At 44.4% G+C, this 13,163-nt stretch overlaps 1 protein-coding gene across 3 annotated transcripts in view; it reads right to left on the bottom strand.

Moving 5' to 3' along the window:
- The window catches only part of LOC106579952 (homeobox protein cut-like 2), a 121,937-nt gene that overhangs the window by 57,478 nt on the left and 51,296 nt on the right, over window positions 1–13,163 (bottom strand). For 2 of the 3 annotated variants that reach the window (XM_014160399.2, XM_014160400.2), the window contains exons 2-3: window positions 9,177–9,287; window positions 8,256–8,303 (exon numbers count right to left, since the gene is read on the bottom strand). In XM_014160399.2, the coding sequence (XP_014015874.1) occupies window positions 8,256–8,303; window positions 9,177–9,287 (159 nt within the window). Of the gene's footprint in view, window positions 1–8,255; window positions 8,304–9,176; window positions 9,288–9,458; window positions 9,706–13,163 lie in introns of those variants that run through there. The other variant, XM_045703043.1, reaches the window with a different exon arrangement.

Genomic DNA, 13,163 nt, shown 5'->3' with positions numbered 1-13,163 from the left:
ATTGAAGATCTCTCTCTCTCTCTCTCTCTCTCTCTCTCTCTCTCTCTCTCTCTCTCTCTCTCTCTCTCTCTCTCTCTCTCTCTCTCTCTCTCTCTCTCTCGTCACTTTACTCCTCTCTTTTGAGAAGAAAGAAGGGAAGAGACACACAGGCGAGAGCTGTTTGTGGGAAAGGCAAATAGCTCTGTGGTGCCCGGGTTTGGCTGCACAAGGGGAGATATAATTTAGGACAATGTATTTTATTGAAGAAAGTAACTAGAAAAAATGAATTTAGACTGTACTGTATGTAGAGGGAAAAACCTTTCCCTTAAACAAAACATGAGCTAAAACTATGGGTTGCTTCTCTTTCCTCTTTATGCACATTTCTCTTCCTCTGCAGGAGAGTTCCTTGCTTTAATATAACCACATGTTAATTAGTATTGTAGTTAATCCGATATTGAAGAGACCCAAACTGTCAGGTCATATTATAAACAATCGGTCCAATGGTAGTGCGTGTGACATTTTGAGCTGCTATCTCTCCTAGCTAAATGTTCCCTAGGTACTAATTGGCCTACTTTACGCTGTCTTTCTTTGAATTGCTAGTTTTTTATAGTTTGGGATATTGGCCCTGACAAGCGCGTCATCCTACACTGTATGTGCAAAACTCCACATTTTCTGTACAGGGACAGCAAAAATTTAAATAAATGATTTAACCCTTTGAATTATATCAGTTAATTAAAGACTGTAGCATTGAGGTCTACAGTACCATTGGATATTAAACATAATTTGAAAGGAGAATAAAAGTTCAAACACTTAGCCAGCAGCAAAGTGAGCGTAACTTTTCTCTCCTTTGCATTATTTAAGATGGGCTCCATCATTTTATCAATCTATCGATCTCCCACCAGAAAGATGAAAATTGAAAAATAATGAGGCCGATGAATGCTGTGTAAAGAACATCAATGTATGAAATGTAATTATCTGTGCTGGAAAGAGAGAAAAAAAAGGGGGCTGCTGTTTTCTAAAACAAAAAGAGAGCGAAAAAAGAAGCAGTTAATATTTTTTCCTCTCTGCATATTTTAATTACCAGATCAATCATAACTACATACAGCGGTGCTTTCACAAGAGAGGAGAAAATTGCAAGTCTAAATGAAAAACAATAGATTTACTTTAAAGGCTTGGCTTCTTTTGAAGTCTAAATAAAAATTTCAGGTACCTTTAGGAGAGCCTTCTTCTGAAAGTTATGATATTTAATTAGTGTGTTTAGATTCTACTGAAAATAAACTTCACAGACCAACACAATGTGAAATGAAAACTGGAGGATCCAGACAGAGGGAATTAAAATCTCACCACACAGGAGCCCATGTTCCAAATGTGACTGCACTGCAACTGGTTTGATCGCCCGCTGTGTCTCAGTGGTGGATGTAAGAAGACTTTCTCTCTCTCTAACTGGTTCTGTTTCTGTGACTGACTGGGTCTGTGGCTCAGTGGTTGTTTGGCGGAAATCACAGCATCACAATGTGGAATTGGTGGAGCAGCTCCCCCGTTCCGCCTTTTCCTCCTCACATGGGTTTTTCCTGGTTGTACGAGCGCTGATGTTTATTTTTCCTGGCATGTCCTCGCCGGCGCAGAGCCACCGATTTCACACATTTTTATTGGCTAATTTGACTGTGCTCTTGCCAGGAGCTGAGAGGGTGCCAGCCAGGAGTCAGAGCATCCCAAGAACACGGCTGCTTTACTCTGCTCTGATCTCAGACTGGGGTGCTTGGGGGAGCCTAACGCCTGTCTCATAACAAGTCAGTTGACTTCGAATACGTCGAGATTTTGGCAATTATCTACTTCCCTAGAACTCCGTATAGCATTTTTATGTCTCTGTGTCCAGTATGAAGGAAGTCTGAGGAAAGTTCACGAGCCAACGCTAACTAGCGTTAGCGCAATGACTGGAAGTCTATGGGTATCTGCTACAGTAGCATGCTAGTTAGGAGTTGAGAGGAGTGTTTCAGAGATCACCTGTTTGTCAAGGGGTGAGTAAGGGAGTGTGAGTGGCTGTCTGTTATGGTGGTAGGAGGTTGAACAGGGAGCGGATGTATGGGCAGTCAGAGGCCCTGTAAGAGCAGCACAGCACAGACACCTCTGTGTGCGTCCATCCTCAAACATGGCTAACATTTGCACAGTATCGTTACTCAGGCGTGGCGTCTCCGGGGTCAGAGGTTTGTGCTGTCAGGACTATAGAAATTAAACCCAGCACTGCAGAGCAGAATGTGCTGAAACTCATCAATTCCACATGGCTGGAGAGGCAAGTGCCTATTTATAACATCACGCCTCTCTCTCTTTACCTGGTGTGAATTCTTATATCTAAACACACTGCCATAATGATGAATATCTCCAACTGGGATGTGCAGACACGGCATCCGTCAGTATAGGAAAACAAACACGCCATCATATCACAACCGCATCCTCAAGCACAACCCTGAGAGGTGTAATGAGACTAACACTGGGAGGCTGATGGACGAGCAGGGACTCAAACACAACTGAATCAAATCATCAGTCAAGAAAGAAGAAGATAAGTCAGAGAGAGTCATATCTAAAACTCTGTGTATTCGCTTTGGGTCTTCTTCTGTGGCATGTCCCACACGACTCCCTAGGTCTCTGTGTATGGACTTTTGAATTAGCAGAGCTGCAGCACTAATTATTACCAGTGTCAAAGGAAGCAGAAGAGAGAGATGACTGCTTCTACAGGACAGACTGCATGGGCCGAGGGACATTATGTTCTAACCCAATAATTCATGCTTGGAAAAATAAACGAGATTCGACTGAACCTCTTAAACAATACGTGTTTTCTTACTCTACTGGCTACTGTAACTATACTAATGACAGTAATACAAATGCAGAGAAAATAACTCCACAACAAGGCAGAAGCATGACAAGTACAGTACAGTATGTTCTTAATGGGAGCACTACTGCTGCATCAGGTGAGAGGAGGGCTGTGTGTGGAGCGCCACTGGAGATGAGAGGTGGGAGGTCATGTTAAATATGAGCTCCTATTAGTGCTTCGAGCCACACCCTCGCTCCACTAGAGAGGGTGGGTGGAGGGTCTCTCTGGTTTACATGGCTCAGGCAGCCCATTATATTCCCAACAATCCGCCGGGGTGCGATGTGTGCTGTTCATACTTAATGGCCTGGAGTTCCTGTATGGACCTAGGCTGGCTGGCTGGCTGGCTGGCTGGCTGGCTGGCTGCTCAATGAGCCTGAGACAGACAGACAGCAGAAGTAGGTGGAAACAGCATTAGAACCGCCTCAGGAGCCCGGTACGAGCTCTTGGTGAAAATGGACATGGTAGTGTGTGACAGATCCAGCCAGACAGGGGAGTTGGAATGGGTCACATCCAGAGATATCTCAACTACCGTACCTCATTGCATTGTTCTGGAGATTAAATCGTGTTGTTGAATTTTGTGAAAGGGGGTTATCGCTACCACATTGTGTTTTACTGGACAAAGTCACACTTTCAACACCGTGCCAACCTCACCGTTACAAACACCTACCATGAGATGAGGACACTACTAACCAACCCAACCCCACCGACCCATGCTACCCATCCGATCAGCCTATCTGCACCTTACATCCAGCCAATTTAGTTCATGACGAAGATCGGTCTTCATTGAGCTGTTAAAGCGGGAGCATCGCTGCTGCATTTCACAAACTGCGCAGTCCCTCATCTATGAAAGTGCCATAGAGCCCCTCAGACAATTAGGCAGGGAAAAGCTTTACGACCGTTAGCCGCACCGCCGCGGCGCTCTCGCCACCGGCAGCACAGCCAGGAGCGCTGGCTCGGGCACAAAGGTAATTATAGAACTCTCGTAATGACATGGAGGAAGCTTGCGTCATAACACGCACAGATTTTTTTTATCACAGCGCCATAATTAATTATCATCCTTTACTCTTTGATTCATTCCACTATTCATAACATATTTATACATTCAAGACGAATGATAATTTCCTTCAGGAATTAATCAAAAAGAGGAAGGACTGGTCTCCTCTCGATGGATGATCAAAGACTGTGTGTCTGAGTCTCAACCTGGCTAGCGGCAGAGCTGCCCGCTCTGCTCTGTATGGGTTCAGGCTCTGGGTTCAGGCTCTGGGCTCAGGCTCTGGGTTCAGGCTCTGGGTTCAGGCTCTGGGCTCAGGCTCTGGGTTCAGGCTCTGGGCTCAGGCTCTGGGTTCAGGCTCTGGGCTCAGGCTCTGGGTTCAGGCTCTGGGTTCAGGCTCTGGGTTCAGGCTCTGGGTTCAGGCTCTGGGTTCAGGCTCTGGGTTCAGGCTCTGGGTTCAGGCTCTGGGTTCAGGCTCTGGGTTCAGGCTCTGGGTTCAGGCTCTGGGTTCAGGCTCTGGGCTCAGGCTCTGGGTTCAGGCTCTGGGTTCAGGCTCTGGGTTCAGGCTCTGGGTTCAGGCTCTGGGTTCAGGCTCTGGGTTCAGGCTCTGGGTTCAGGCTCTGGGCTCAGGGTTTATGTGCAGGTCTGCAACAGGAGGCTGATAGACCGGTGTCTCTGCAGACGTCTGAAGTACCTAATATGCCTTGATGGGAAAGGTATTGAAATTCACATTCATAACATGCTCAGTAATGGAGCTTGGATGAAAACACACGTGTAACATGATAAGCAGATATGAATTCCTAAATTCCTAATAGAGATGGCATTATGAACGGCTGTCATTTCTTCACCTCTTACCAGTAAAGCCCTTGATGAAGGTGTAGCACCTACACGGGTGTTCAAGTTGCCAATATACACCTGTACAGAATTCTACCAATATATCTGCTATTGACTTGAAGAGATGTAGGATTATCTCCTCTCTGTAAGAGCACTACATTGCATAGCTTACTCCTTGCTCCTAGAGAATGAGCAACATTTACTTCACATATCATCACCACAACCTCAGGGTAAGAGATGGCACAGTTAGAAAACAGGTGTCCACCATCCAACCCTCAGTCGGCACTGCGTTAATAGCTGTTTGATGTTTTGACGTCTAGTCAGCTCGATTGTACCTTTCTGGCTGATAATGAGGGCCAATAATGATTCCTGAGCTCGAGGGGTTAATGGTATGTAACCGGCAGAGAAGCTAATTACACGTTACAAACTATTTATCAGATTTTCCATCTGCGCAACGCAAGCACCACAACTCTCATTGTGCATGCTAAATTACTCCTCGGATTATTGTAAAGCAAGTTTCCTTAATTAGGGGCCTGGGCTGCTGTTTTCTTACTCTGAGTAGGTTACCAAACGACATCAAGAGAAGAGGGGAAACATTTGATGACTGGTTAATTTGGGCCTGACATCCCCAACAATTCAAAGCCAGTATCTACAGTATCTTGTATCTACAGTACCTAGCTGTATGAAGAAGAACCAAGCCTCACAGGAATCCACAGACAACAGATTCCAGAATTCCATCAGAGTTTTTTGTTGAGAAGGTGAGTCTTATGGGGGATTTACACTCTAAAATGAGAGAGAGGTGTAAATTGCATCTTGGATCCCATGTAGGCTTGGTGGAGACTGCAATACCGTATAGTCAGATGGCAAGGGAATGTTGTGTGAAAGTTGTTTGAATGGCACATGGAGCTAAACGAGGCTCAGGCCCAGTCCAACAGGCCTCTCTCTCTCCTGCGATCGGTTATTTGAGAAATAACTCATATATTCCCCAGCCCCAAAGGTGTGCCGGAGACCATGGAGACATGTACCATCTCATCTGTCTCTGCAGTAAATTTTATTAAAATTACCTTCATTATAAGACAGTGTTCATTATAAAACCAAAAACGCTGGTCTCCCAGGGCCCAGTGGATTAATAAGGACAGCGGTGTATTTTAAGCCGTAAACTCAGCTCCTCACTGTCCTTAATCTCCTTCCCACTTCACAAGGCCAAATTAACACCTCTCCCAAGCTCTGACGGGACCTCATTAGCAAACTTCCAGGGAAAGAAAGAAAAGAGGAACGAAGGAGAAGAAGGAGGGAAGCGACCAACGACAGCCACCAGCTCTGGGATTAACCCTTTCTGGTGCTTCAGCTCTGTGAAAACTAGGTCGCCTTCGACGTGTTTCTAATCAGTCGCCTGGTTAACGATAATTAGAAGACGAGATCGGACGAGGGATGAGAGAGAAAGTAGGAGGGGTACATTGAAATGAAACAGAAAAGAAATAGAGCCTGTCATGTCGCAAACACTTCAAAGGGAGAAACTTCTCTTTTAAAAGTGCCATGATGAGGGTCCAAATACCAAAAGGGACTCCTCTGGGCCACAGCCCCGGGCGAGCAGATCTCTCAAATACACACACACACACACACACACACACACACACACACACACACACACACACACACACACACACACACACACACACACACACACACACACACACACACACACACACACACACACACACACACACGCTTGTGACTCATACACCACCTGTTCGGTGCAGCTGTAGGGGAGCTTTAGTGTATCCCAAAACACACAGCCAAACAAGCTCCTGCAATTACAAGTCCTATTTACTGTGCTTCTCACATGAAGCAGCAGGTATAACTCCCACAGCTTTACTCTAAGGCCTGGCAGATTACTGGTGGGTAAAGTTCACAAGCCTCCACAAGCTGTTTGACATTAAGCAGGAAGGTCAAAGTGTATCAGAAAACACCAGGGGTTTTATTTATGATGATGCATACTTTTTCTGCCAAAAATGTACCTTCTGAAAAGAATGACTGTATATACAGTAGGTAGCTAGAACATTTTACTTTAAAATCTGCACATATTGAAGTTTGATGAGAGAGATCCAAAGTAGAAGTGCAGACCTTTTTTCAGTGTTTCTGCATTCAAAATTAGTGCCCCCACATCATAGCATTTCTACCAAACATACTTTCAATAATCTGTCCGTGTAATTTATAAAGGTGATTTATCTCTGTCTGAGTTCAACATCGTTCTACAGGTCCTTTAGCCATTTGTGCCTGTGAGGCAGCCAAACCTGCCTGAGCATGAAATTCAGTGCACCGTCCAAGACATTGCGCTAGTCAGAAAGGAAAATGTGCAGTTTATTAGCTAATCTCATGCTATTCTACACATTCTGGCATGAGGCTGAGAGAAAATGTTGCTGTTTTAAAGCAAATTTCCTGCTATTCTACACGTTTTGCCATGAGGCTGTGAGAACTTTTTGCATTTTTAAAGCTAACTTACTGTAGATATTTTGCATTTTGCCATGGCTTATGATGTGTTCATATGCGCTATCTGGGGGCGAGGGAGCTTTGGGGACCCAAACCCAAAAACAGTATTATACAATGGAAAGAATGCCCTTTTAAAAAGTCACTAGAGTTGACCGTTTCATAGTCGTTCTACAAAAAACTACCCCCCCACTGCTACCAACATTTCCAGTGGAAGCATTGATACCGTTCTTCCTTCAAAACAGAGGCCTCCTTAATTTTCATCTATCTACTTTATTTACTTACTAAACATCTATGCTCCCAGCTGTCAAACATCAATAGTGCTCAAATGAATCCCCTAGGTTCATGTTTGCACAATAAAGATACATCAGGGCACTTTAGATACAGTATTTTGATGTCTCTGCCTTTGCAGTCACAGTAATTCAATTGACATTGGCACCAACCTCACATATCAGCAATGACTTCAGACAAAACAGACTGTCATTTTGGCATAGATAATTACAAACCACTTAAAAAAACATGTAGACTATGATCACACATGAGGACCAGAAAATCCATGCAGAGTGTTATCATATTTTGTGATTCAGCTTTCAGGTTAGTTGAGGAGAGAGAGGTAGACTGGAAACATTATTTGCGGTATCATTTCAATATGCCTCTGCTTTGTGGACCATAACGTAGCTCACAAATGTGATTTATGACCTTGGTTTAATGGCTAGAGCAGAGCCTTGGTAGGTATCAGATGACTTTTTCAATATGGCCACGTCAGAGAGGGCACTGAGAATGCACAATCCAAAACAGGAAATGAGGGCTTGTCTCAGGGAAGAGAATATGAGTAGCCAGATATCTGATCATCTAATGGCAGATAGAGAGCTACTCCACTTTGACAGAAAAGATACCAGTCAATAAGGATCAGATGAAGTGTAACATGAAAACTAGGTCCTTACACATGAATTTCTATCCCGGACCCACCCTATCATCCATCCAAGGCCACAGTTTAATGTGCTGAGTTTTTTGTGTCAGGATGTAGTGGTCAAGTTTCTCCAAATCACGTCAAAGCCCCACTGGCAAAACATGGGCAAGGAGAAGTAGACTCACCTGAGCTTGGAAACTCTTGAGGACAGGAGCCACCATCTCCCGCACTTCCTGAATACGGACAAACAGAACAAACACTTACCATTTTTGAGACACTAGAAGCCAATTGCCCTGGTGAGGACAGGGAAAAACTTCTACTGTACTTTGTATTGTAATTTGTCTCAATAGCATTGAATATACTTATACTTGTTATGGACAATTTTAACGAACAACTGCCAAATGTCTAACGAACAACTGTCAAAAGTCAAATGCTGTTTGATCCCAGATGTATTTTTCTTTAGCACAAATTCCAGCAGAAGAAGCAACATCTCTGGTATGGAGTGAAGTGCGAGGGAGGGAGGCAGATGAGGAAGGGGGGGGGTCTTATAAATTGGGAAAAGCTGAGGAGTTTGAGTGAGAGTCTGTAAGTGGGGATTTCCAGCTTGTACTAGCTCCAGCCGCTCCCTTCCTCCTGGCTCTCAGTCAGCCCCCGGTAAGGGGATTGGGCTGCCTGTGGTGACAGTCTGATCCTGCCTTCTGCACCTGTATTATACTGACAAGATTACAGCACACTCTCACACAGGGATAGGGGCTCTGTAGTCTGACTGGGAGATCCTAGGAACCCTGACCTTAAACAACACCTAGCTGTAGGCCACAGGATTTCATTTAAACCTTAACAGACCTGGAGGAGGGGGGTGGGGTAATGACTGACTTGTCCCAAGCATTGTGCGCCAATGATATACACTAAAGCAGATTTGAAAAATAAAGAAAGAATTACAGGCACATATTGTAGGTAAGCGGGGCTCAAACACTGGCAGAGACTGAGAAAGTCAGTCTGCCTAGTGGAGCGGATACGAGCCGAATGACAGGCAGAACTCATGGCGGGGTTGGGAGAAGGCACGGGGTTGGAGGGTGAAAGGGGCAGGGGGTGGAGGGGGCACTCACCTCCGGAACATTTCTCTTGAACTCCCGGCTCAGCTCCACCAGGTGCTTGTGGGAGTGCTCGCTCTCTTCCTGTCGCCCCGCCAGCTCAGACGCTATTGAGTTTAGCTCCCTCTATAAACACAGACAAAGTGAGAGAGAGTTAGAAAAAGAGAGGCAGAGAGAGACAGCACTTAGAGAGGCTGCCAACAGTCATACAGTGCAGCTTAAAGTTTACATAAATAAAAATACACTGCTGAATATTAACAATGTAATCCTTCATGATCTTATAGCGGTAATACTTACTGCAAGCCCTGGCCCATAAATAATTAAGCCAAAATAAATCCAATACCTACAGTAGCAGAAAGCCTTTTAGATAATCAGTATTTGAAATAATCAATAAGCTTGCAACAACCATGGAACTCCAGTGAGAGAGAGTGGAGAGAGAGAGAGTAGAGAGAGAGAGAGAGAGAGAGAGTGACGAGAGAGAGAGTAGAGAGAGAGAGAGGAGAGAGAGAGAGAGGAGAGAGAGAGAGAGTGACGAGAGAGAGAGTAGAGAGAGAGAGAGAGAGAGAGTGACGAGAGAGAGAGTAGAGAGAGAGAGAGGAGAGAGAGAGAGAGGAGAGAGAGAGAGAGTGACGAGAGAGAGAGTAGAGAGAGAGAGAGAGAGAGAGAGTGACGAGAGAGAGAGTAGAGAGAGAGAGAGAGGAGAGAGAGAGGAGAGAGAGAGAGAGAGAGTGTGGAGAAAGAGAGAGGAGAGAAAAAGGAAAAACAAGGCGGAGTCACGTGGGAAGGACCCAATAACCTGACAAATACCCTTATAAACAAATACAGAGCTTCCTGGAGAAACGAGGAGCTGATTTCAAGCCCAGACAAGATTCAAACACAAAGCACTGTCCGTTCTTTCTGCCACAATAAACACAGATAACAGTGAAGCCTCTCCCGTATTCAAATCTCTCTTCCACTGCCTTCCTACATCTTTACATTGATGTCAGGTAGGGCTGGGACGGTCATGGAATTTTAGACGACGGTTAAAGCCAGCCATAATAGCCATTTGAATAGCACTTTGGATTTGAAACTATAATGACTATGGAGGTTAAAGTGCAGACTCAGCTTTAATTTGAGGGTATTTTCATCCATAGAACTGTTTAGAAATTATAGCACTTTTTGTACATAGTCCCCCCATTTTATGGGACCAAAAGTATTGGGACAGATTCCCTTACACCACATAAAAGTATGTGGACACCCCTTCAAATTAGTGGATTTGGCTATTTCAGCCACACCCGTTGCTGACAGGTGTATAAAATCGAGCACACAGCCATGCAATCTCCATAGACAAACATTGGCAGTAGAATGGCCCGTACTGAAGAGCTTAGTGACTTTCAATGTGGCACTGTCATAGGATGCCACCTTTCCAACAAGTCAGTTCGTCAAATTTCTGCCCTGCTTGAGCTGCCCTGTTCAACTGTAAGTGCTGGTATTGTGAAGTGGAAACATCTAGGAGCAACAATGGCTCTGCCGCAAAGTGGTAGGCCACACAAGCTCACAGAACTGGTCCGCTGAGTGCTAAAATGGTTGTCCTCAACCGAGTTACAAACTGCCTCTGGAAGCAACGTCAGCACAATAACTGTTCATCGGGAGCTTCATGTAATGGGTTTCCATGGCCGAGCAGCCGCACACAAGCCTAACATCACCATGCACAATGCCAAGCCTCGGCTGGAGTGGTGTAAAGTTTGTCGTAATTGGACTCGGGAGAAGTGGAAACGCATTCTCTGGAGTGATGAATCACGCTTCACCATCTGGCAGTCCGGGGGAAGTTTGGGGAAGGCCCTTTCCTGTTTCAGCATGACAATGCCCCTGTGCACAAAGCAAGGTCCATACAGAAATGGTTTGTCGAGATCGGTGTGGAAGAACTTGACTGGCCTGCACAGAGCCCTGACCTCAACCCCATCGAAAACCTTTGGGATAAATTGGAACGCCAACATCGAGCTATGGCTAATTGCCCAACATCAGTGCCCGACCTCACTAATGATCTTGTGTGGAAGCAAGTCCACGCAGCAATGTTCCAACATCTAGTGGAAAGCCTTCCCAGGAGGGTGGAGGCTGTTATAGCAGCAAAGGGGAGACCAACTCCATATTAATGCCCATGATTTTGGAATGAGATGTTCGACTTTTGGCCATGTAGTGTATACAGTATGTGTATTAAAGTTGTCAGTTTAGTATTTGGTCCCATATTCCTAGCACGGCATGATTAAATGCATGCTATTCAATCGATCACTGCCCGCACCTGCCCGCCCATCCAGCATCACTACTCTGGACGGCTCTAACTTAGAATACGTGGACAACTACAAATACCTAGGTGTCTGGTTAGACTGTAAACTCTCCTTCCAGACTCACATTAAGCATCTCCAATCCAAAATGAAATCTAGAATCAGCTTCCTATATCGCAAAAAAGCATCCTTCACTCATGCTGCCAAACATACCCTCGTAAAACTGACCATCCTACCGATCCTCGACTTTGGTGATGTCATCTATAAAATAGCCTCCAACACTCTACTCAACAAATTGGATGCAGTCTATCACAGTGCCATCCGTTTTGTCACCAAAGCCCCATACACTACCCACCACTGCGACCTGTACGCTCTCGTTGGTTGGCCCTCGCTTCATACTCATCGCCAAACCCACTGGCTCCAGATCATCTACAAGTCTCTGCTAGGTAAAGCCCCACCTTATCTCAGCTCACTGGTCACCATAGCAGCACCCACCTGTAGCACGCGCTCCAGCAGGTATATCTCATTGGTCACCCGCAAAAGCCAATTCCTCCTTTGGTCGCCTTTCCTTCCAGTTCTCTGCTGCCAATGACTGGAACGAACTGCAAAAATCACTGAAGCTGGAGACTCATATCTCCCTCACTAGCTTTAAGCACCAGCTGTCAGAGCAGCTCACAGATCACTGCACCTGTACATAGCCCATCTGTAAACAGCCCATCTATCTACCTCATCCCCATAGTGTATTTATTTATTTATCTTGCTCCTTTGCACCCCACTATCTCTACTTGCACATTCATCTTCTGCACATCTACCATTCCAGTGTTTAATTGCTATATTGTAATTACTTCGCCACCATGGCCTATTTATTGCCTTAACTCCCTTATCTTACCTCATTTGCACACACTGTATATAGACTTTTACGTTACCTTGTTTTCTACTGTATTATTGACTGTATGTTTTGTTTATTCCATGTGTAACTCTGTGTTGTTGTATGTGTCGAATTACTATGCTTTATCTTGGCCAGGTCGCAGTTGCAAATGAGAACTTGTTCTCAACTAGCCTACCTGGCTAAATAAAAGGTGAAATAAATAAATAAATAAAAATTACATCAATGCATGGATGCATTTGCTGTTTGTTTTGGTTGTGTTTCAGAAAATGTTGTGCCCAATTGAAATGAATGGTAAATAATGTATTGTGTCATTTTGGAGTAGATTGTATTGTAAATAAGAATAGAATATGTTTCTAAACACCGTGGATGAAACCATGATTACGGATAGACCTACATGAATCTGAACAATGACACAACTATCATACCCCGCTAATCTCTCACCATTACAATAACAGGGAAGGTTAGCATATTTTGGGGGTATGCTGTTATGCCTCTGTAACTTTCTCACTCATCATTACTCACGGTTTATTCAGGATTATCTGTAATCATTCTAGCATCCACATTAACGTAGAAGTGTTTAGAAATATATTCTATTCTTATTTACAATAAAAGTGACTCCAAAATTGGAATCCAAAGTGATTGGAGTACAGAGCCAAAACAACAACAAAATTGTCATGGCCTTTCAACTGACATTACAAGAAAACAAATTGAAATCAAATCTTATTTGTCACATGCGCCGAATACAACAGGTGTAGTACGCACAGTGAAATGCTTACTTACAAGACCTTAACCAACAATGCAGTTAAGAAAAAAAGTTGAAGTATTTACTAAAATAATCTGAAAAAAAATAAG

Source organism: Salmo salar, chromosome ssa20 (assembly GCF_905237065.1).
Source record: "Salmo salar chromosome ssa20, Ssal_v3.1, whole genome shotgun sequence".
Taxonomy (NCBI): domain Eukaryota; kingdom Metazoa; phylum Chordata; class Actinopteri; order Salmoniformes; family Salmonidae; genus Salmo; species Salmo salar.
Note: the sequence above shows the minus strand (reverse complement) of the source record. Positions and strands in the feature narration are given on the sequence as shown.